The following is a 26435-nucleotide window of genomic DNA, read 5'->3' on the forward strand; positions in this document are numbered from 1 at the left end:
GCATTTCCGCTTTTTGGAGAACGATTTCAATAAATTCTTCTTCTATTTTGCGTTCAGGAGTATAATGGGAAAACGAACCCCTTTTTTGCTGACATGTCAAGTGGGGTGGAGTTAGATATAAATATGGATTTGTTAAATGGGGGCGACGGAGATTTCGAATGCGATACCAAACTGCTCGGCATTTCGATTTCTGAGGTGGACCTGCCCGTAAAAACCCTTTTTTTTTAATGTTCATATTCATGATGATGATAATGATGATATGTGATTCATTTTCTACAATGAAAAAAAAGGTAAACCCTTGAACTCCATATATAAATAGCCTAAACTCGTATAAATTTAAAAAGCAAACCACAAACACTATTAAGGGTCTGTTTGGTTCATAGTCAAAATCGGAATTAGAATCACAATTCTTTAGAATCGAAATTGAAATCAGAATGGTCTATTCCCATAATCTATTTGGTTCAAAGGATTTGGAATAATGAAAATTGGAATATACTGGAATAGGATTTCATACCCAAGGAAGGGGGAGAAAATGGCCATTCCCTCAAATTGGGGAATGTCATTCCACCAGGAATGAGTATGGAATTCCGATTCCACCCAACCAAACAGTTGGAACCGAAATTGCCCATTCTAATTCCAATCCTAGAACTGAATGGATCAGCACTAGCTATAACTGGAACCAACCCGACATGAAATGTTGATGACCCAAAACCAAATTGATCGGTTCTCAAGACAATCAGGTCTGACCCTACAGACCCGTTTATAATAAATAATATATACGTTTAATATATATTAAATATTATGTATAATATATATTATACATTAAGTATATATATAATATATATATATAGCTTTTGTCGGGTCTGAATCGGTTTGGGATTGGGTGGAACCAGGTCCAAACTAATAATACTTGAGACACTATATCAGGACCCAGAACTGACCTGCGGTTCCAGTTCCTGTAACCAGAACTGGCTCAATCGGTTCAGCTCCATCGGGTCAGACCCGACCCATTGACAGCACTACCGATTCCAAACCCCTATTCCCGTTAACCAAAGGGGCCGTAAGATTTCACCTCTCCCCTAACAAAGGCAAAAACCAACCACCCTCAGCCACTACCAACAAAACGTGTTCAACAGGCCCTACAATGTCTCCCCCTACGGCTATTGCCCTTACATTCTATAGCGGCTTAATGCTAAAACAAGTCGGTGATAAAAGAAACAAATCATCTGAACAAGTCATTCTATCCAGAATAATGAAGGATATCTTCTAAAGATTCGACCAGCATTATAAAAAGTGCTATGTACTAATTGATGGAGCGTACTAAACAAGTTGCAAACGTTCTGTACTGTAACAACTCATAGCAACTGAAGACTCATTTAAGTAGTAGTTCGTATATATCCAGTAATGAAAGGGAATATGGCCAGAATATCATAATATGGTACATCTCTCAGATTTCCTGCGTAGTTCCTCAGTCTCCCTCTGGGCTCTCTCCAAACTTTCCCTAAGCTGACGAATTTCATCATTTGATTTCAATTGTGCGGCTTGTGCAATCTGTTCTGCCTTCAATCGTGCAGCTTGCTCTTCTGCTAATTTTTTTTCAAGCCTCTGAGTTGTCTCCCTGAGCTTCAGCTCAACCTGCGTAGTACCATGAAGAAGTGGCATTCCCATTAAAAAAATGATCTGATAAATTATATTTTACATCATACAGCCGGCATTCATATAAAAAATAAAGTTGAAAAGAAGCATATAATCCCATTAAACTTCTGCTTTACTCGAATAGAAATAGAAAACTAATCAAATATGAGACATAATCCAAATGTGAATGCCGGCTGTTATGTGTTTTTAAAAATTTTCTCGTTTCCCCGTAAATGCTCCATGGCTGTTAGGTCTCATTTATGGACCTTCTATGAAATCTCAGTGTAATTATTTTTGGGCTAATTTAAAATCCTGGTTACAGCATGTTGTTTTGCTTTTTGTTTTAAAGGGTGATTTCAACCAATCTGGTTCGATTGATCTTGATGATCCTGGTCCTTCTACCTCCAATCTTCGTGTAGGATTTTGTAGACAGTTTAAGAATACGGTGTTGGACCTCAACCTTCTGGAAATTGGAGTTAGAGGAGGTGGCTTTACTTGGTTTAATAAACAACAAGGTTCTAGGTTGGTCAGTCGAACTTTAGAGAGAGAACTTTAGCCTCTCCTGATTGGATATACTTGGTCTAATAAATGACAAGGTTCTAGTCTGCCTAACCCTTTAGATTCTTTTGAGATATGGCCGCATCATGATACTTGTAAGAACATTATTAAGAAAGGGTGGGACTGTTAGATTCAAAGTTGTGCAGCCTATCGCCTTACTCTAAAATTGGATCGAATTAAGAAGGAACTAATTCTGTGGAATAAGCATGATTTTGGAGAAATTAGAGTTCAGTAAAAGAATTTGGAAGAGCAATTTTTTTCAAACTTTGGCTTTCTCACGGTGATCAAAATACTCATCATTTCCATAGGAGTGCCATGTAATAAGAAAATTTCTATTGATTGGACCAAGAATGATCAGGGTGGGTGTTTGGGTGTCAGAACATGCTGATATATAGCTAAGGTTTTTGTTTCCTATTTTTAGGAGTTGCTTACTTCCAATGATTTGCCCAGTGCTTCTTTCAATCAATAGTTACCCATATCATTACTTTGGAGGATAATTATAATGCTCACTATTGTTCCCTTAGAAGAAGTCAAACATGCCCTCTGAGGTTGAAGTCTCCAGGACCTGATGTCTTTAGTCAATCCAGAGTTTTGCGATCTTATGGGTACTAAATACAGTTTGCTCAGGATGTCTTTAGTAATTAGAAATTCCTATGTAGACTGAATCATACTTTTATCTACCTAATTCACAATAAGGCTGACTGTGCTAGAGTTCAGAACTTTAGACCTATAAGTCTAATGTAATGTTTTGTATAAAGTCCCAAGTTGTAAGCCTTTAGGCTCCATATCTTTCTTGCTAAATGTATTGTCCCCACTTAAGCGGCTTCTGTGCCAGGTCAGTACATGTTTGACAATGTAATTATAACTCATGAGATGTGTCATTATTTGAAAACTAGGAAGAAAGGTGTGGGATACCTAGCCATGAAAATTGATATGGGAAAAGCGTATAACCATCTGGATTGGAACTATCTTCTGGCAGTACTTGGGGCTTTTAGGTTCTCCCAGGATTTCTGTGATCTTATTGAAAAGTGCATCTCCACAGTTTCTTTCCCTATTCTAATTAATGGTTATCCAGTAGATCATTTCCATTCCTCTCGAGATCTATGTCAAGGAGACCCTCTCTCTCCCTATAAGGTTTTTCAAGGATGTTACTAAAAGTGGAACAAGAGGGACTAATTAAAGGTATCCAAATTTCAAGGCATGCTCCCTCAATATCTCATATTCGCTTTTCTGATGACATCATGGTTTTCTTGAGGGCTCATAGGAATGAAGTTGACAACCTTAAAAACACCCTTCAGCAGTTTCAGGAGGTCTCTGGTCACTGATGTTCTCTAAAAATATTCATCCCCGGCACCAGAGAATGCTCAGAAGACAACTTCATATGGGTTTAGTCCCTCCCAAAGTTAAGTATCTTGGAGTTCCATTGCCTCTTTGGAGTTCATTTTGGATAATCTTAAAACCTAATTATTCATTGGAAATCCTCAGCTCTTTCTCAAGCAGGAAGGCAGGTCCTTGTCCAACCGGTTCTGCAGTCTACACCTCTCCACTATGTGAATGTAATGCAATTCCCCGTTAAGTCAATTTCTCAAATTGATAAAGCCATCAGAGACTTTTAATGGAATTCCTCTCCTATCAATCCTAAGTATCGAATCTGTGCTTAGGAGCATCTGTGTCAGACTAAAGCAATTGAAGAACTAGGTTTCCAAGTGACTAAAGCAGTAAATAGGGCTCTTGTCAAGAAGTTAGCTTGGCGTTTCTTGAATGAGCAAAATAACCTTTGAGCCTAGATTTGGCATTATAAATATCTTGAGCATCATGAATACATCCTTTTCAAATTAAAACCTTAGCATCTCCCTTCTGGAAAGATTTCTGTCCCATTTTATGTGATTTTCACAAGTGGGTTATTTGGTAATTCTTGATTCTCAGGAAAGCATTGCTGTTGTTCCTTGGATTAGACACCCAAATTCCATCTTAATGCTCCCTAATCCAACCCAGCATGTGTTATCCACTTGGACAATTTCAAACCTGATCAATCAAGATCAGCCATGGCACTCAGATTTAGTTACTCAAGTTTTTCACACAGATCTAGGGAACTTAATTATTCAAACCCCAATCCTTCTGAATGACACTTCCTCCTTAAGATGGATCTAACTCCATCACAAATTGGGGAAATTTTCCTCGAAACAAGCTGTTAGAGACACAAACAGACAGAAGCTACAGGTATATTCTAGAAGGAGAAGAAGAAGGCCATGTCAGCCTAGTGAATCAGTTCAAAGACAGTTGAAGTTAACTGAACAAGTTGTCAAGTTGTAACTCTGTTGCAAGTCAGTTACCATAGGACCTAGACCAATATAAGATAGGATTGTACCTACAATGAAGTGTGTAAATGAAGTTTTTCCTCATCTTCTTTCCCTTGTCTTCTTCTACAATAATTCAGGAGGCCATCCATCCTCAAAGAGGATCTGAGTTGGGCAGCTTCCCAACATCTTGGTATCAGAGCTTGCGATAGAAGGCCTCATGCCAGGCACACAATTGGAAACCATGGAAGAGCGAATGGATCAAATGGAGATTCACCTGCATAAGACGCCTAGTGATTTGCAAGAAATCAAATACACTCTGGAAACATTGATGACTCAGTTGGAGAAAAAGTCTATGGGAAGAAGCCATCAGGCGATCACGAAGGGAACAACAGAGATTAGGAAGGAAGAAATCGTGGATAGGCAGTGAGCAGATCAGCCAAACTGGACTTCCCGAAATATTCAAGTCAGGATCCCATACCTTTGATATTTAGGGCAGAAAGATATTTTCAATACCATGATACACCCAGCCACTAAAGGGTTCCCATCACTTCATTCCATCTGGAAGGAGAATCAATTTTGTAGTTCCAATGGTTTTGTTGTGCCCACCCGCAAGTCTCTTGGGTGAATTTCATAGAAGCTTTGTGTATCCATTTGGGGCTAACAGGGTTTGATGGTTTTGATGAAGCCCTGTCTAAACACAGGCAAACAGGGTCTATGAAATTGGGTTTGAAAGATTATCGACTTGGGTTCAAAATTGGCATGAAAAAGCATTTTTCCACTGCTACATAGGCAGCCTAAAGGATGAAATAAGAATAGAAGTAAAACCCTTCAGCCCACTTTGGTGCTTGTAGCAGTTGGTCTGGCATGACTACAAAAGAAGAAAGACTCAGTCACCTTAAAAGGGTGAATCGATCGAGTCAGTTCAGCCTTAGCCAAATCAGCATGGCATTACTCCCTAGACCACTGATCCAACTGGGTAGTCCATCACCCCTGGGGTCTGGCCAGGCACCCATAAGAAACCAGTCCAACGTGTAGACAAAAGGCCCAGTCTAAGACCAATGCAATCATTCCAGCCCCAGTACCATTAAGAAAACTGTCATGGGCCGAGATGCAAGCCCGAAGAGGCTGTGCTATCTGGCTATAATTGCGACAAAAAATTCGGTCCCGAGAATAAATGCAAGAACCAACAAGTATTATTGCTACAAGAGGAGGAATTGGATTCCAATGGTGAGGCCCAATATGCACCAGATGACATAAAAGTTTAGGGAGAACATGAACCTGAATATGGGCTAGATCAATCCAAAATCTCTTTACATGCATTAACAGCATTAACATCCACCCAGACAATGAGTAGCTGGACCGCTATTGGACTGGGCTATTTCAATCTCGATTGATAGTGGGTCATAATTAAACTTTGTGACCCAAGTGGCTGCTGAACAGTTGGACCTAACCATTGAATGAGTGGCACACTGGCACCATTTAAAGTTCATGTGGCTGATAGTAACAATATCAGCTAACAATGGAATTTTCTCTTAATCGCAAGAATTGTCATTTGGACAGATTGGCCATGGTTTCACCAAAACCTGAGGGGCTAAGAGACATCATCAAAACCTTACAGTGAGAGGCAACTTATCCTATTACATACTGGGTTGGACCCCAGCTTAGTTTTGACAATCCCAGATGAGGCACCCATTTCAGTAGAAGACCAATAAGGCCTCCAGCAGCTGCTCCACAACTATTCGATATTTTCCAGGAGCCCAAGAAGCTGCCGCCCATCCAGACCCATGGATATCCTGGGTGTAGCCCCATCAAATGCCAGCCTAATTCAAGCCCATATTCAGCACCAATCCTCTTGGTCAAGAAAAAGGATGGGACTTGAAGATTTTGTGGTGATTATCGGGCTTGAAATCAAATTACAGTAAAAGACCAGTTCCCTATTCCACTTATTGATGAGCTACTAGGGCATCGTTCCTACCTGTTTAGAGAAATTCCTATTCTGGAACAGGAATCCTATTTCTTATTCCTAAAAAATAACTGACTTGTTTGGCAAATTGTTCCTAAAGAACATATTTTTGTTCTATAGAGATAGAAATGACGTTTGGATAGCCATATTACTTCTTATGATTAATTGTTCATATTAATACACACACAAAAAATCATAATAGTAGTTATTAATCTATTAGGCACTTCTCTTTTTAAGTTCAACAAATTTAAACTGGATGGTGCAATTGCTCAATAAACATAGAGCTGAAACACTTGTTATAAAAGAGTAACATCCAATGAACAATAGAATGACAAAACTTGGAACTCTTCCTAGGATCTTAAATTCTGTGATGTAGGAAAACTAAAACAGTCAATTCTAAGATTCATTTGTAGAAAATATGGATATTATCTACCAAATAGGGGAGGGGGAGGACTAATGCTAATCCCTATTCCAAATAGGAAAACTAAAACATTCAATTCTAAGATTCAATTGTAGAAAACATGGATATTATCTTCCAAATAGGGGAGGGGGAGGACTAACACTAATCCCTAATCCAAAATCATGAAAGGATCCAGTATTTCTAGGGAACCAATTGATTATATAAAACACATACAGATTCGCCAAAATCAACATCCAACTACTGACAGAGATAGAGTCAAGCAAGGTGGTGGCAGTGACTAAGCCGATCAACATCAAATGATAAAAGCATAAACAATAAACTTAACAAATATCATTGTTGCTTCTCTTTTCCTTTTTTTAATTTATTAAAAAATTGAATGAATCTCAGAAAAGTCATAAGCATCCAGATGCAACCAGTGAGGGGAAAAAACTAAAATGAAAATTTCTCTTTGGATCAGGAATGGATGTGAACTAAAATGAAAATTTGCAATATATTCGGGTCATTAGATTTTCATTTCAGGCAACAAATAACCAGAAAACAAAGCAAGATTTATCTTTTGGAAAGGGGTTTGGCTAAGAGAGTCGAACAAAGGAGGAGATCGACTTAATCTGCAAAAAAATAAAAGTGAACGTTAGAGAGAAGGGGAGAAAACAGAAACAAGGAGGCTGAACTCTGGTTCAAACTCTTCAGATGGCAATGATTCAAGTAAGTGCATCAACAAGTAAAGAAGAAGAAAAGTCTGGCTTTTTTCCCAACGACTCTTTTTTGGTCGATGGTCTGTGTGGCAGTGGGATGAGGAAGAAAAGAGATAAGGGCTTTTTGTGCCCAATGTTTCTCTTATTTGACCAAAATTACATTAACACCCCTATTTACACATGAGAAACACCCACATGTGTTCGTTTTTTTAAGTTAACATTGTGGGAACACACGATTCTGCGGGACGTGTTCTTTTGGAGTGACAGTTCCATCACTTCAAAAAAGCACACTCCTGGCAGCTTGTTCTCATTCTAGAACATGATGCTTCTCGTGATAAAATGCATCCAAACGTATTTCTGCTCCGTGAGAGTGTTTGGAACACGAGAAACGTTCCCACGGAATGATACCAAACAGGGCCTAAATGACTGACATGCAACCACTATATTCTCTAAGCACAACCTACGATCAGCTTACCACCAAATACGGATGCACCCGAATGATGTACCAAAAACTGCATTTCATACGCATGACAGCCATTATGAATTCCTCGTCATGCCATTTGGATTGACAAATGCACCAACAACGTTTCAAGCCATCATGAATAAGGTATTCTGTCCCTATTTGCATCGATTTATTTTAGTCTTCTTTGATGATATTTTTGTATATAGTGTTGATTGTGGGCTTCCCACCTACACCATTTAACCATTGCCTTGGATCTTCTAAGATGACACCATTTATATGCAAAGGCCTCCAAGTGTGTTTTTGGAGAAACACAAGTCCAATACCTAGGCCATGTGGCTAAAGGAAGGAAGTCCATGGCCGACCCCGACAAAATTGCTTGCATTCAAGGATGGACCCCACCCACATCAGTTGGTGATGTAGTATCATGACTCCCAGAATTGGCCCAACTTACGGTCTCCAGGCCCAATTATCCACTATTTGGAGCTGCTCAAATACGAGGCCCTACATGATGCAAATCTGGCCCAAGGCTCAAATGGACCCAGAACGAGTATCTACTCCTAGTTATTCAGTTTGTGATTCCACAGTCTACTACAAGGCTCGATTCGTCATTCCGGCCACTTCAACCCATTTAGCTAAATTCAGTGTTTTAAAAGCCGTGGGAGGCGTACGCCTGGAGGCGCACCTTTAGGTGAGGCGCCCCCAAAATACCCTGAGGTGTATGCTATAGGCGCTAACACCTTTAAGGCGTATGCCTCATATGTTTTTTTTCATGAGGCATGATACAGGCGTACAACACCTTAGGCACCTCATGCACACCTCATGTAAAAAGACATAAGAAAAGAAAAAAGAAGGAAAGGAAAAGAAAAAGAAAGAAGAGAAGAAAAAAAGAGGGAAAGAACAGAAAAGGGAAGGGAAGAAAAATGATTTTTATTAAAAAAGGAAAAATGAGATCCTCCTTCCTCTTTTTCCTCATCCCCCTCCTCTTAAGGAGGCTTATGCCTCTTATGTTTTGAACTACGCCTTGCGCCATGCCTCCACATTTTAAAACATTGGCTGAATTACTGCAGCTTTTTCACAGTTCAACCATGGAAGGCATTCAGGCATCTTGAAAACATATAAGCGGTTGGCAACCCACTATTACTGGGTTGGAATGAAGAAGACAATAAGGGACTATATCACTTCTTGCAATGTCTGTCAATGGCAGAAATATGAAGCCCAGCAACCAGCAGGCCTCCTACAACCCTTGCGCATCCCAGACCAAGTATGGGATGAGATCTCGATGGACTTCATTGTGGGGTTACCAGTCTCAAAGGGGAAATCAGTTTTATTTGTTATGGTGGACTACCTCTCAAAGTACAGTCATTTTATACCTCTAGCACATCCCTACACAACTGCCATGGTGATGGAAACATGAATTGGCCTGTGGAGTTTCAGGAAGGTGAGTTTGTTTACCTCAAGCTCAAGCCATATAGACATACCTCAATGGCTTCCCATGCCTGCAATAACCTTGCCCCTAGATTCTACGGTCCTTTCAAAGTTATCCAATGCATAGGACCACTAGCGTACAAGCTAGAACTACCAATGACCTCCAAACTTCACCCAGTTTTTCATCACTCCCCGAGAAGGCTATCAATCCAAATATACCATGGTATGCTCAACAATACCAGACTTCACAGAAGAAGGATGGCTATATGTATGTATGTATGTGTATTTCATTAAAAAAAGGGTTTCCCGGACCAAAAGATATGATACCACATTGATATTTTGAACATTGATTACAGCCCAAGGACATCTTGAACTAAGATGGGTAAAACACGAACAGGTTTTTACTCGGGCACTAATATGCGGGGAAGGCCTACTAGCTAAAGGAATGGAGGGGAGTGGTTGGAGTTGAATGCAGTGGGTTTTGCAGGAGTTTGGTTATCTTGTGGGATCCGGGGGTTTTCAGGAAAGTAGGGGAGTGGATTGTAAATCATTCTATTTCAGTGTGCTTGCAAGAGATTAATGGGGAGTGGTCTTGGGGTGTGACAAACGTGTGTGGGCCAAATGTGGAGGAGAGGGCGGTTTTTTGGGAGGAGCTAAGGTGGGTAAGGCAGTTTTGGGAGGGACCGTGGTGTTTGGGAGGGGATTTCAACATTGTCAGAAGGAGTGAGATGAAAGGGGAAGGGAAAGGAGAGTCGATGTGGGGATGAGGAGATTTGAGGCTTTCATCAGCGAGCAAGAACTGTTGGATCTCCCCTTGAATGGGGGAAATTCACCTGGTCAAATAACCAATATCCAGCTATCCTTAGATGGCCGGACAGGATTTTGCTTTCTAGAAAATGGCATGATCAGCTCGGAGTTCTGGTTCAAGAACCATTTCAGATTTTACTATCGGACCAAAAACCCATTATTTTAAGAGAATTTGCAGAAGTTTCAGGTCCAAAACCCTTCAGATTTGAGAATGTTTGGCTCAACATAACTTTGTGGCTTGGGTAGAAGAGAAGTGGAGAGATTTTCAGGTAGAGGGATCAGCTGGGTTGAGGGTGATGAGGAAGTTACAACTGCTCAAAGAGGAGATGAAAGAAAGAAGGCAGAGAAAGTTAGGGAATGAGGAAAGTAGAAAGAAAGAGGTGTTGGAGAAGCTGGCCAGGCTGGAGGAGGAGAAAGAAATCTACCCAAGAGAGGTTAGAATGGAGGAGGGGCTGGAAAGAGAGTTAGAGAGACTGTTGTTGAGGGAAGAGGTGAGTTGGAGGCAGAAATGAAGAGAAATATGGTTAAAAGAGGGAGATAGAAATACAGCCTTCTTCCATGCTTATGCATGTGGGAGAAGAAGAAGAAATTTAATTACAAGGGTAGAGGTGGGGGAGGAAATGGCTGAGGATTGGGAAAATATTCAAAGACTATTAGTGGACTTTTACAAAAAGTTGTATTCAGGTAGGCAATGGTGTTTGGGTATCTTTGAGAGAGATTGATTCAAAAGTTTTGAGTGAGACAGTAGCTGGATGGTTAGAGAGGGAGATAGAGGCAGGAGAAGGGGGGCCTTAAAGAAAATAAATGGAGACAAAGCTCTGGGTCCCAACAGTTTCAATTTTAACTTCATAAAACAGTGCTGGCACTTTTTGGAGGATGACTTTCTGCAGATGATTAAGGAGTTCTGTGAGATCAAATTGGTAGAAGGAAATCCAAAGCAACCTTCGTTACACTAATACAGAAGAAACCTGGGGCTATGAACATAAAGGACTTTAGGCAAATAAGCTTAATTTGCAGTCCCTATAAACTCTTGGCCAAAGTGTTATCAAATAGGCTGAGAAAAGTGCTCCAAGACGTAGTAGGGGAAACTCAAATGGCCTTCATGGAGGGAAGATAGATTCTAGATGGGGTGATGGTGACAAGTGAGTACATAGACTCAAGATTGAGAAGTGGAAGACCTGGTCTAGTGTGAAAATTAGACACAGAGAAGGCTTATGATCATGTGGAGTGGGGATTCTTGGAAGAAATTCAAAGGCTGATGGGATTTGGAGAGAAATGGAGGAGTTAGATATCTGGGTGCATCTCTTCTGTATCACTTTCGGTGATCCTTAATGGGGTATCCTCGGAGTTCTTTCAAACCTCTAGGGGGCTGAGACAAGGGGACCCTCTATCCTCTTTTCTGTTTGTGTTGGTAATGAAAATTCTAAATCTGTTGCTAAGGAGAGGAGTTCAGCAGGGCTGGTTAGAAGGTTTTAGTGTTGGGTCAGAGGGGCCAAACATTTCCCATTTACAATTTGTAGATGATACTCTCATTTTCCTAAATGCAGAGGAGGATCAAGTTCTAAATTTAAGAGCAATACTAGCCAATTTTGAGCTGCTATCAGGCATGAAGGTGAATTTGGAGAAGAGTACTCTATATGGAGTTAGAGAGATTAGTCAGGAAGAGATGTCTCTATTTGCAGCAGCCCTAGATTGTAGGATAGGGGAGCTCCCCTTCTCCTACTTAGGCTTCCCAGTTGGGGCCAAATATGTGTCAGCAAGTACATGGAAACCTCTTATAGAGAGGGTGGAGATGAGGCTGGAGAGATGGAAAGCAAGATATCTCTCTTTTGGGGGCAGAATCACCCTCATTAAAAGTGTGCTCTCAAGTCTGCCCGCTTACTACCTTACACTGCTAAAAATTCCAACTACTGTTTCCAACAAGATAGAAAAAATTCAAAGGGATTTTCTTTGGGAAGGGGCAAAGGGATCAAGGAAATTTCATCTAGTTAAGTGGGAGAAGGTGTGCAGGCTGAAAGCACTAGGAGGCTTGGGGTTCAGAAGAATAAGGACTTTTAACAAAGCACTAATGGGAAATGATTATGGAGGTTCGGGTTAGAAAAAGAAAGGGAGTCATTATGGAGAAGGGTGGCAGTAGGGAAGTGTGGGGTGGTGAGATTTGGGTGAGAGCCAACGGAGGTATCAAATTCCTATGGGGTGAGTGTTTGGAAGGGCATAATGAACATTAATCAGGATTTCAGAGGCTTGGTAAGTTTTAAAGTGGGTGCTGCTTCTAGAGTGAGGTTTTGGGAGAATGATTGGAGTGGGGTGGGGAAGTTGTGTGAAATCTATCCAAAACTGTACAGATTGGCTGATCATCAAGTCTCAGTATCCCAATGCTATGAAGTCAAAGATGACAAGGTGACTTGGAGTCTTAGGTTCAGAAGGCCACTTCTTGATCAAGAGGTGGAGGAATGCATCCTTCTATTGGACAAGATAGAACAGTCCAATATCTCTATAACTTCTGAAGATGGACTGTGGTCGAAGGAGTGCAGAAATGGGATTTTCACAATGAAGTCTTTCTACATGGCTCTCATCAAGGATGATGCATCTACTGACCAGCTTGGTGGGATTTGGGGATATCCAATTCCTCCGAGAGTAGAAACATTTGCTTGGCTGGCTGCACTGGACAGTGTTCTCACAACAGATCACCTGAAAAGCAGAGGTTTTAGTCTGGCCAGCTACTGTTACCTGTGCAAATCTGAAGAGGAAACCACTTTCCACCTGTTTGTCTCTTGTCAACTAGCAAACTTTATTTGGAGATTTTATTTCTTCCTGTTTGGGGCACCCATCTTCCAACTTTCCTTAGTATCTGAAATCTTCTCAGGCTGTCCAAAGTTAAGAGGAAGCAAGAGAGCAAAAATTAGTTGGAGCTGTATCCCCTTTGCAGTGTGCTGGTCTCTGTGGGGGGAGAAGAACAGGAGCCTATTTGAAGGAAAAGAAAGAAACACCAAAGTGCTTGTGGCTTCAGTCAGAAAACTTATTACTAATTGGGATCTTCCCCTTCTAGAGTTTGAGCATTTCAGCTATTCAGATTTTGCAGAGAATTTTTGGGACAGTCTTGAGATTCAAGCTTGTAATGTGCACCAGTTCAGTCTTGTCTGAAGTGTTTTTTGTTGTTTGTTTGTATTGGGGTGTTTATGGATGCTTGCTTGTAATGGGGTGTCATCTTGACACCCAAACAGTTTGTACCCGTTTTTATTTTAATAATTTTTTTCTTATTTACCTTTCAAAAAAAAAAAAAAAAAAGATTTACCAGCTGAAGATGCTACTTGGGAGCCTTGCATTGAGTTAGCACAACAACTCCCAGATGTTGGCCTTGAGGACGAGGGCCATTTTGAGGAAGGGGGAGATGTTAGAGACACAAACGGACAGAAGGCAGGGGTATATTCTAGAAGAAGAATAAGAAGGCCACATCAGCCTAATGAATCGGTTTCAAAGGCAGTTGAAGTTAACTGAACAAGTTGTCTAAGTTGTTGTGTTACGATAGGAGCTAGACCAATATAAGATAGCATTGTACCTACAATAAAGTGTGTGAATGAAGTTTTTCCTCATTTTCTTTCCCTTGTCTTCTTCTGCAATTATTCAGGAGGTCATCCTCCATAGAGGATCTGAGTTGGGCAGCTTCCCAACACAAGCCTACCTGCAAATCCAGTAGTCATTATTCTCTGCTCTTACTGGCACTCAGAAACAGTGTTTTAAATGGATCTAGAAACTAAGGATACCTCCTCGCTTTAAATTATTGTTGTGGAAAATCATTAATGGTTTTGTTCCTACTAAACATAAACAAAATTTAGAGCATTCAGATTCTCTTTGTGTTTTCAGTCAACAGGAAGCTGAAACCATTGAGTATCTGTTCTGTTTTTTCCCTTTCTCAAAAGCTGTTCTGTTTGCTTCAATGTGGAATCTAAATCTCACTACCATTTTCCAGAATTCTTGGTATCACTGTTTTTTCAAATCTTGTTTCTGCTATAAATTCCTGGACTGAAAGCATGGAATATCTGGTATACTAGAAATTAGCAGATTTTTAATAATCATATGATATCTGTGCACCAGGTCATTTATTGTATTCAATTCCTTTTTTCTTCCCTCTTCTCTTCTTGACCCAACATCTGTTGCAACTGATTCAATTTCTCGAACTTGCCCATCGATTATCCTAACCCCAAATATCTCACATATATTGTTTTCAGATGGGGGAATTCTAGATATTCAACTAGCACCTATTGAGGCATTTGGTTTTCTAATTCCTTATCCTTTGCAGGTGCCAACTCAGGAAGGTTTCAAAGTTCTAATTTACCGGAAGAAGCTGAACTGATGGGCTGATGGCGGTGTATAAAGGTCTTCTTGAATCTGTGCAGAAAGGGTGGCATGGGGTCCTTTTTTGTTTGGATTATCAGTCTGTTATTAAAGCTTTCAGAAGGAAGCACCAGTTCCTTGGCAATCCCTTCATCAGTTTTTAAAATCCAAGAAACCCCTAAACAAGTTCAGCCTTTTTCTTTTTGTTTTTGATCTGCTAATATTATAGCCCATCATCTGGTCTAGAATGCTAAAACATGAGTCAGAGACTCAGAATCATGTTGATTTTGATGAGATGCCAGCTGATATGCCCGATGTAAATGAACTTGTACTCTTTCGTTCAGTTAAGTTTGTTTTTTTATATGAAAAAATGGAGCAACAAACCACCACATAGAATTATACAATAGGAAAATGCAATTGTTATTACATTTCCATTAAAACCTGAGCTGATAAATAGAACCCTACTAAAACCGACGTTCATAGAGTAAAAAATATGTTTACTAATGTTATTTAATCCTTTCAACTCCACACCTACTCGACTCAAATTGAAATAGAAAACCAATCAATGTATGAGATACAATACAAATATGAATTACAAGCTGAAAATAGATGAAGCCACAGAAAACACACACACACACAACATTGTAAAAGGGAGAGATGCATCACTTATCATATTCCCATTAAAACCTGAGCTGATAAATTATACCTCATCAAAGGAGATATCCATATGAAAAATGAAAGCTGATTAGTATTACGTAATATTGTAATCCTGTCAACTCCAGTTTCCACTCTACTGAATAGAGATGGAAAACTAATCGATGTAAAAGATTCAATACAAACGTGAATACAAGACAAAGGCAGAGAATGGAATTACTTGAAGTGGAATTTACAGTCACAAACAAAGCAGCAAATGAAACCACCAGATGGGCTTTAAGCCCATGCATTAAGACCTTTGATCCAATAACTGCTTTAGAAGGCTGACATCATCTCTGGCATTTCTGCTTGTTTGACACTTGCTGCTTCTTTTCAATATCCAATTACTGGTTCACATCTAGTTTTTAGTTTCATTTAGGGTATGTAGAAAATAGATCAAACATTAACAGCCCAGTTTTAAACAGAGTATTGGTCTTAGAAAATAGGTCAAACTGGTTCTTAATTTACTTTTTTTATGCATTGGGGAGTATGAAAACCCTGGTTCAGGTATGGAGAGATTCAGCAGCTCAGTTTTAAACAGAGTATATGGTCTTATTTTGGGGCACAGAAAAGCATTATTTGTGATGCTGAATCATTTACTTTGGAAAGGCAGAGATATTATGAAGTTTCAAGTGCCCATTGAGCACTTGAAATTTTCACTGTATCGCATGTTTGCTTTCAACTTAACTCACAGCACTTCGGCCTTAATTCCAGCCATTGAGGATGAGCTAAATGAATCTTATTATGTCATTATGCTTCATCAAGAGCCATGTTTACTAAGCATTTTATGTCCACTTCACTAAGCATTCCAAGCCACTGTTGTAAAAATAAGGGCATCCCAGTGCACAAGGTTCCCACCAATGCAGGGTCTGGGGAAGGATAGATGCATGCAGCCCTGACCTTGTCCATACAGAGAGACTGTTTCCAAGATTTGAACCCTGGTCACCCAATTGGAGCAACTCAACGTTTGTGCCAAGGCCCACCCTCATTGCAAGCCATTGTTGTGCTACCCAAAAATTTTCTAAGGATCACTTGAAAGTTTCACTTGTTAAATCTTTACAATTATTTCTTCATTCAAGTATTGTTCAATATTTTAATAATAAAATAATCAAGTGTTTACACATTCCATCATCAACAAAAGCAAAGGGATTATAATATACCATCTCTGTTATTCGTCTGAGCTGATCCTCATATGACCTGTAAATCTGCTCCTTCAACCCCAATATCTCCTGTTTTGTATAACCCTTTAAAGATTCAACTTCTTCTCGTTTATTACGCAATTTCATAGCTCCTTGCTGTCAATTAAACGTTGTCATCATCATTAAATCTCTGATGCAAAATATTGACATTTCCCATCAACTACAAAAGAATCCTCACCTTCAACTCAGCCAAAAATTCATCGGAGTATGGCTGTCCACCATTTTCTGCCACGACCATGTCCACAAGGGAGAGCAGTTGATGTACCTGCTCAACCTGTTTCTTTTCATCCTTAGTTTTGTTATCAAAAAGCACTACACGGTTTTTACACAGGTGGAGAATTTCCTGTATCAATATCACAAACAATGCAGAAAGTATTAGTGCTCTTTAAAGTTAGAACTTTTTAATCATAAGAAAGGTGTTGCTAAAAGATACAAGAATAATGCCAAGCCACAGGCTGTAGCTATGGAGCCCACTAAATCAGAAATGGGCAAATTACAAAAATGGAGTATTTTGTGCAAATGCAATATAGGATTTCCTATTGTTGTTCTATAGTTAGTTGTTTTCTTAACTACTGATGACTTCTTACTTATTTTTCAAAATGAAATGTCTAAAAAGAATCTTTCCATAAAAACCTCTCAAAGATTAGAATTTCTATTAAAGATCTTTCTTTCTCAGAGTAAAGAACAAAAGGATTAGATGGTGGATGCATTAATCAAGAAGATGGTCTACAGAATGGAAAGGTTCGGACAGTGGGTACCGATTATGTTGGACAACTGCACTTAGGGTTTAGGTTAGGATTCTCTTGATGCCTTGCTGAATTCCCAAACCCAAGCCAGAAGTACATGTGTAGAACTTCTTTCAAAATAAAGCTCTAAACCTTGGTTTACTAGTTAGAGTTTCATTTTGTATTCAATAGGACTAATGATGAAGAAAAGGGAAAGCATCCCACAAGGATGAATGTGGTGGGAAGAAGAGAGAAGGTAAGGATCTGAATTTTAGGAAAGACTTTTTTGGGTAAATTACAGATTACAACCTTGTACCTTAAGGGTAGTGACACTTAGCCCCCTGAACTTTCATTTGCGACGACCCCCCTGAACTTCCACGTTCCAACATTTTGCCCCCTCCCCATTAACTAGATTGATGGAAGAAGTTAATTTACTAAAATGCTCTTTCAAGATTTGTGAGCATGTTTCAAAATGACAAAAATGGGCAGGGTAAAGCACATTATCTCTTTCCTGGCCATTTTGCTTCTAAACCTTAATCAAACAAAGCCCTCACTGTGAGAAAGAAGAAGAAAGAAACATAAGGGGTTTATACAAATATGCAAGAGAAAGGGCAAAATGGTCCCACAATTCTTATAGATAACAATAAGAACTTTATTAATTATGGTGGAAACAATGAATAGGGGGTCATTACTTGGTGAGTTGGTGTAATGGTAAAATCTCAGCCTAGCAAGTGTGAATGTGGATTTGAGTCTGAGAGTGTCCACTTTGTGTAAGAAAATGCCAAAGGTTAGGACCATATCCAGTCTACCCTTCTCAAAACCCTAGATAATCGGGACCAACATTAGCAATGGCCTTTTTATAGTGGAAAGAATATGTATATATGTTGTTTCAAAACCAAAACGCAAAGCTTGGCTTAGACAGGCACCTAGATATTGCCTAGATGATAGAACTTTACCAAAACAACAACAACAACAACAACAATAATAATAATAATAATAATAATAATAAAATATACTAAGTTAGTTCCCTATTTTTACATAACAATCAACATTCTATAAAGTTGGACAAAAAATAGAAACATTCTTTGATAATAACATTAATTCTTCTCTCAAAACATAGAAAATCATCATATCTACAACACAATTGCATTTTAAATCAATTAATATTAATATTTCAACATAATAAGTGTTTTATAGAACCATTGAATGTTATAAAACTATTAGCAATTAAAGAATGTTATAATTTTATAACATTAAATGCTTTGAGATAGACTTGAAGGACCCACCCCCACTTGGGTCCTTTCCTATGAAAGTTTGGATAAAAAATAGAAACATCCTTCGATAATAACATTAATTCTTCTCTCAAAACATAGAAAATCATCATATATACGACACAATTGCATTTTAAATCAATTAATATTAATATTTCAACATAATAAGTGTTTAATAGAACCATTGAATGTCATACAACTATTAGCAATTAAAGAACGCTATAATTTTATAACATTAAATGCTTTGAGATAGACTTAAAGGACCCACCCCCACTTCGGTCCTTTCCTATGAAGGTTTGATGTACTCCTATACCTCCCAAAAGCAATGTCTTTTGTAGGGAAGTTTTCCATAAAGGTATCACCACTATTGACATGATGCAAAAAAAAGAGACCAGTTGGTCCTTATCTCCTAACTGGTGTATCATGTGCAAATTGAATGGTGAGACGGCATACCAGCTACAAATCTCCTACCCATTGGCTTGTTCTATTTGGAATCGGCTTCTGGCTCTTTTTGGTTGCAAGTGGGATCCTCCTGTCAGCTTGAATAGGTTGTTTGGTGCTTCGATGGTACAATGTCCAAAGAAAAGAGGTAAAAGTCATGTGGAAATGGACAAGAACAGCAATGTTATGAACATTGTGGAAGGAAAGGAATGCAAGGATTTTTGAAGAAAGACCAAGAAGGAGGCTCTGGTTGAAACTATCCCACAAAAGGTGGGGACATCGGATTTGTTTTCTGACTACACCAACAACGATATACTTAGACAATGGGAGGCAATTGCAGTTTCATCCTCTATAAGGAAAAAAGTTATAAAGGAGTGGGCACCCTAGGTAGGGGTGGTGGAAGCTGAACTTTGATGGGAGTAGCATGGCTAATCCCGGGTGGTCCGGTATCGAAGGTTAAATAAGGGATGAGAAAGAAAATATCCTAGCATTGTATTTGGATCCCATAGGAAAAGGAGATTTAGTAATGTCAGATATGTTGGAAGTAAGTTTTGAAGTACAGAAAGCTAAGGAGATGAGTATTGAAAGATTAATCACTGAAGGAAATTCTAAGGTGATCATTAGCTGGCTATCGAAGGAGCCAAAGGCAGCATGGTACTTCAAGAATGAAATCAAACAGTTCAAATATTCTTTAAAGGAAGTGCAGACAAAAATCCAATGGGCACAAAGGTCAGCTAACTTGGCTAAGTATTGGCAAAACAGGGAGTTAATAGACAACAACTTCTGTGGCTTTGATGTAACTTGTATGGGTAAGGCTATAAAGTTATTTCCTCGATTGTATCCACAACCTCTTGTTGTGGATAAACTAGTATAGCATTGCAAAAGCAACCACATAGGAGTTGATAGACACTTTATTAGGAAAAAAGTTGCAAGTGGTGAAATCTGACGATCATCGAGCTAATTGTTTAACCAAGGGTGTGCTTTACGTTAAAATTGAAGATAGATAACCTTGGCATGTGTAACATTTACACCTAACTTGACGAGGATTGTTGTTTTCTAATGTTTATGGGCCTATTATACTTTATGTTAGCTCATTGAGGTGTTAGCCTTAACTTTTACTAATTGAGGATATTGTTATAATTTTTTGGTATTTATCGTTGTTCATACCCTAATGAGAACGCCGTGGCAAATACTTCTTGAAGCCTCTTAAATTTTCTCTTTCCTACTCTTTCTCTCATTTTCTTCATTATTTTTTCTTTATTTTTTGTCAAAGACTATTCCAACTATATCTGATGACACCAAATTCATGCAAAACAAACAAGTCTTTACCCTAAAAATAGATAAAAGGTAAATGTCGCAATTGCATCTTTAACTTTTCAAAATTTCAAATTACTTTATAATGAGACTCTATAAACTAAATTAACGCTTTAAAAGGACTACCCCTATTCCTAAAACAGCAAAAAACTAAAGATAAATCTAAAATACTCAAAAAATACCAAAACTTGAATGACCCATTAAGGTGCACATTTGCCATTGATTCAAGAATATGAAAAATCTTGGTTTCTTCTTCCATATCAACTAGCAATATTACTAGTCACAAGAATTTTTTATTTATTTATAGCATTGTATCGCAAACCAAACCTGACTAAAACAGACTAAACTATAGTTGTGCTTAGATTGGGGAATTAACACCTTGGGTCGGGTTCATGTTAGGTCTGCTTAGATATGATGGGACTTGAGTTGGCACTCAAGTACTTGGGGTTGAGCTTGGGTTGACTGCAAACCTGACTATAAATTGCACATATATTAGGAGTAAGGATCAGGCTTAGATAATAACATTGGTATTCAGGAACAAGGATGGTTTTTAGATTGGGAAGTGGAGAATTAGATCAACAAGCAAAGACATCATAGGAAAAGGGGGAAAAACATATTCATATAATGTACTTCAATGTGTAAAGTGATTTTACCCCACTTTAATCCATATCTACCATATATGTCCTCAATACAACAACATCTACTGACTGTAAACTAGAAGTGAAAAAATCATACGAAGTTTGACAAGAACCTCTGAAAGAAAAGAAAAGGAAACAAAAGAACATCAAAATAGATACCTAGGTCCCAATTGATTTGATTTGAATCAAATGATATGTATAAATCATCAGATTAATGAATTAAATCATAAGATTCAAACAGTAATCATAATTTTTTTTTTTTGCAGAAAATGGTTCAGACACAAGATCAAATCTAAACCATAGGCTCAGTTTGGAAAGAGTACAAATACAAATATTTACAGTGCAAATACAAAGTACAAGGTTTTGCACTCTGCATATTTTTTTGTACTCTTTCCAAACTGAGCCTTAGGGATTCATAATTTATACCATGAATTGTATAACAATTTGTAACATTTTGACAAAAAATATTTACCCCATCCATAAATTTTCAAGGAAGTTGAAAACTAAACACCGTATTCCCTTGAAGCTCCTTTCCAATTACTGGTAAAAATGGATCAAGTTCAAGTTTTTTTCCATTTTAAACAAAACATGAATATTATTTTTATGGTAAAAAGAGCGACATGATAGAAACCACAGATGAGGTAGAAAATTACAGGAGTGAACCACAACCAACAAATAAATAATAAATATAGAGATCTATCCCCTTTGATACCTACAAACAAGATCTAGATAACATCCATAAATAGGTATCACCAAATGCAAGCAAATAGACAGCATTCCTTGCCATATGTAATTAAACAGAGAATACAAGTAAAGAAAACATGTTTTATCTTGGTATTTTGGACTCCTTAAAGAACCTACAAATTTGACCAAATACGATAATTCACTGAATTAGCAGTGGATTATGTAACGACGATGTGAACATTACAAAACAGAAGAATTGATTCTAGCTGTAAAACATAATCTTTAGTAGGAACGCAAACCAGCCTAGGTTAGGTAAAATCTAGATCAAGCCCTACCACCCCAAGCTGCTAAATTCTCAACCCTAACCCTAACTCGTCCCAATTGCACCAGGCTGGATTGGGCTCGGATTTCACTTCTTTTTTTCTTTAAAAAGAAAAGTTCTCACTTCTTAGATTTAGGATTTGTCTTAGCCAATTAGGGTTAACTAGCTTTTGCATTAGTAACTATGTAGGAACAAAGTTATGGTGATTTAGGGGTAGTTTATTTATTTTTGATAAATGATTGAATTTTATTCAATAAAATCAATAAGATATTACAATACAGCCTTCCCAAAGGAGGGGCATGAGCTGGTACCTCTCCACAATAGCAACAATGTACTACCTCAGACTAGTAACAAAAAATTTACAAAGCTGCCCAGAATAACTGTTCCCTTGATACCCCTTGTTTAGCTAACCCATCCGCTATGGTGTTAGCTGTTCTACCCACCCACTGAAAAATCACATTCATGTTCCTTGAGAACCATTTAGCTTTCTTCATAATACCCCTGTAGCACCAGATCACTGAATCTGGATTTTTTAGCCAACCCACAACTTTGGAGCCTCCTTCAATAATCAAATTTTGAACTCCTAACTGATCCACAACCCGAATGCCTTGTACTGCTGCTAGGAGCTCAGCTCTGATTTAGGGGTAGTTTATTTATGTCACACTAAAACTTTTTTGATAAATAAAATAAGATTTCAATAATAGAAGAATAATGCAGTTACAAGCTTCCCATGGAGATACGTCACACTAAAACTTTAAACTAAAAATTATTTACACAAATATGAATAGACATGTTAAGTTTAGGTTGGATCGAGTTGCCCAACTCCTCAACCCTAACCAAACAGAAAGTTAAGACAGTTAATATTTTTCAACCCAACCCAATTTTTTTAAGTTGGGTTTGGGTTAACCCTGCCCAAGTTGCACCCCTAATCTTTAGAGGCTGAAAGACATAAAGCATATATGGGAAAAAACGAACGATATAAGACCAGGAGAGAAGATCATAGATGTGAAACATAACCTTTAAAGGCTCAGGGCACTCACGGCCCAAATAATCTTGCAATGTCTCATCATTATCTTCTAGATCATCCCCACCAGTAAAAATAACTACCATGTAATCACTAATTTTCTCTCCAAAAAATGTCTGCAGGCTCTGAATTGCAGCCTCCTCTTCCTTTGAAAAACGGGTCCTGACAGAGAAAACCACAAGAACTGCATGGATCCCATCCTTCGCTAGGTCCATACACTTCACAATCTCTTTTCCAATAAAGTCAGATCCAGCTGAAAAATCAAATAGTCCTGCAAAAAATTGTACCGTTAGTGTGTTTATGTTTAATATCCGTACAAGAATCTGTAGAAGCACAAAATAAATGAAATGTTAAAGAAGTTACTTAAATAACATGTTGAAGGAAAGGCACAACTTTACTGCAGAAAGTTGCCTAAGAAAGAGGAAGATAGTTTTTAGAGATCATGGAGAAACCAGTTGATGATTTTGTGGGTACTATTAAGAACAGGGTTGAAGAAAATGTCAACACTTAGCATAAATTAAGGCTAAGTAAAAAAGGAAAGGATTTTCTCATTATTGCCATCCTCTTAGAATTAAATGAAGGCACAAGATTATCCAGCCAAAGCAAACCTACCAGGCGTGTCAATAACATTCACAACTTGGCCATCTTTTAATACAGTCCTCTGCATTTCACAAGTACTTGTAACTCCGGAAGAACTTGTTTTTGATTTGAAAGCCTTCCTACGAAGAATGCTATTACCAGTTGCACTTTTGCCATTCCCCGTACGCCCTACTAAAACCACAGTCCGGACCTCACTGGATGAGGAGGCTAATTCCCAATCATCATCTATCATACTTCCACCCATTGTAATTAAATAATTTATCTGCAATAATAATAAATACTGACAAAATGCAAAAAAAAAAAGATAATAAGAGAACTTATAAAAAGATAAAACACTCAAAATCATCTCTTTCGTTTATCAATTTAAGAAACTTGACTGCACAAGAATAGAGATATAGTTTCCATCATGTGTTTTGAACTTACAAAAATTACCTAGTCCACAATTCAATTGGGCTATGGTATCCTACCCTCCCATTCAACTTCAGCAAGTTAGGTATAAAACACTAAATATCATTAATTGTATCAAGCAAATGGGTAATATAATTGAACAATTAGAATCAATCAATCAATTCCAATGCACTGACAAAAATAATATACAGAAAGTCCCCCTACTGGGTAATCAAAATTCCCTAAATCAGCACCATCTACGCCATGTGCATGACCAAGACCCCTTTCCATGTACAGTAACATAAAGAAGTGAGAAGACAATCCCCATCCACTCCCCTCAGATTATCTAAAGTTCGAGCAACAGATTAAAGCTAAGAAAAATCCCAAGAAAAGTAATTATCAACACGAAAGTAAATTCATCAGATAGCCGTATACCAGAATTCTTGAAAACTAAGAAAAATCGTTAGAACTATTGGTTACTTCAATCCCAAGAAAAGAGAAGCAAATTCGCTTACTGTTACTCTGTGGACAATATCTGCATAGACTTTCAGTAGCGCCTGTGATAACCTACTTCCAGAGACGAAACGAGATCGCTTCTTGTACTTGAAGAGACTTGAAACTTGGTAGTGAAGGAGGAGTTCGCGGAAACTCACACAACCAGAGAGAGACGAATTTGTGAGGGGACCAATCATTTATCTCTTATTCTCTTCGGAAAGGAATAGGAACCGACTAGCCGACATTGTTCATCCGCAGGCAATGTGTAAGCATGGTCCATCGGCAGTACGCTACCGTTTGATTAGCATATCTTGATTTTATGGGATCATTCTACCGGAATGGATTATCCAGCATGACATTCATATTTTGTAACCATGTCAACTGACTTTGTTTCTATGGGTAAAGAGGTCAATCTGGCATTCATATCATCTACCATTCAATTCAAGAAGAGCCAACAAGGGTAAATTTTTGCCCTTAATATTAATAAAAATAGCAATTTTCATAAAACTAGTAAAAGTGTACTTGCTTTGTATGTGATAATATCAAATGATGATGATGATAATATTTAGCAACTAAATGACCTTATTAGTTGAGCCATTAACCTATTTAACCAGAAAATAGATTATGATTAAGACATTAATTTATTTTTTTCTTTATATTTTACCTATTTTTATTTTTACTAACAATAATTCTTATTTTTCAAACATATTTTTGTTTAATATGAAGAATATATAATATTAATGCATGTTCAAAGTTTTCTACAACATTTATAAAAAAATCTATATTTTTATTTTTTATTATTTAATTTATGAGATAATAAAAATTACTTATTTACCAAGAGGAAATGCAATTCCAATATATTGTTTAAATATTGGTTTTTAATATTATGGTCAAATCAATTATTTATATATATTTATATATAATAGTATGTTATTTATTATTTATTTATAAATATGTTATCTATATTGCATTTTTGTAAACTTCGTAAATGATGAAAATATTTGAAAAAATACTTATATTTTTTGTTTTTCTTTATTTCAACTATTATATTTTTCTTTTTCTTTTAATAGTTTATTACTTAAAAAAAATAAATCGGATCGTATCAGATTTGAATATCTAACATCTTGATCGGATTTGGATTTGAATCAATATTTATGAGATCTGGTCAAATCTTTGGATTAGATCAAATTTGAATATACCCTAATTCAAATTTAATCTGATTTGTTTGCATCTCTACCTAACCATTTGCCTATGATGACCTAGCTAATTAAATTATTGAACCATTTGACATGGTTAGTTGGGTAATGTGTTAGACATTAATGCTATTTATTTTTTGTCCTAATTTTTATCCCATTTCTATCATTAATGAAAATAATTCTCATTAATCACACTTTTTATATGATGAATATATAATATTATAGAATGTACCCAAAATTATCGACAAATTTCTAAATTTTCTAAAATTTTATGTATTTTATTATTTAATAATAACATCCATTTGACATGGATAGTTTAACCATTAACCTACCACTTTGATGGAAAAACCATTTTGCTTTTTCGATTGATTTTAAATCATGTATTCCACTTTTATCATTGATAAAATAATTCTTATTTTCACATTTATTTTTATTTAATATGGTGGTTTATATTTTTCTTTGAGTTTATATGCATGCATGCATGTATGTATGTATGTATGTATTTAATATTCGTTACTTAGTTATGACATCATAGATTGACCCATTTGACCCAGAATGTTAGATCATTAACCTACCTACCATCTAGATATGGAACTAGTTTCATTTTTAAATTGGTTTTAAATTTTGCATTTCATTTATACCATTGATAAAATAATTATTATTTATCATACTTATTTTTGTTTATATTATTAGTATATAATATTATAAATGTGCCCAAAATTGTTTCATATTTTTTGTACTATTCAATTTTAAAAAAATTATTTTTAATTATACATCATGGTTTAACCTATTTGACCTAAAATATTGAACCACTAACCCACCCCCTGGATAGGAAGATGATTTA

At 37.4% G+C, this 26435-nt stretch overlaps 1 protein-coding gene across 2 annotated transcripts; it reads right to left on the minus strand.

The window, feature by feature from the left end:
* Positions 1–1284: 1284 nt before the first annotated feature.
* On the minus strand, positions 1285–24607 carry LOC104588970 (P-loop containing nucleoside triphosphate hydrolases superfamily protein). Of its 2 annotated transcripts, none has more exons than XM_010247120.3 (6): positions 24416–24607; positions 23526–23793; positions 22907–23184; positions 16673–16837; positions 16456–16590; positions 1285–1635 (listed from the first exon to the last, which is right to left on the minus strand). In XM_010247120.3, the coding sequence occupies exons 1-6, from the start codon at positions 24590–24592 to the stop codon at positions 1429–1431; spliced, it is 1230 nt and encodes a 409-aa protein (XP_010245422.1). In that variant the 5' UTR covers positions 24593–24607; the 3' UTR covers positions 1285–1428. The 2 variants fall into 2 exon arrangements, with proteins under 2 accessions (XP_010245422.1, XP_010245423.2); XM_010247121.3 differs by having other exon boundaries at positions 23526–23775; positions 24416–24575.
* Positions 24608–26435: the final 1828 nt, after the last annotated feature.

The sequence above is a fragment of the Nelumbo nucifera genome, chromosome 1, assembly GCF_055504915.1.
Source record: "Nelumbo nucifera cultivar China Antique chromosome 1, China Antique-T2T, whole genome shotgun sequence".
Taxonomy (NCBI): Eukaryota; Viridiplantae; Streptophyta; class Magnoliopsida; order Proteales; family Nelumbonaceae; genus Nelumbo; species Nelumbo nucifera.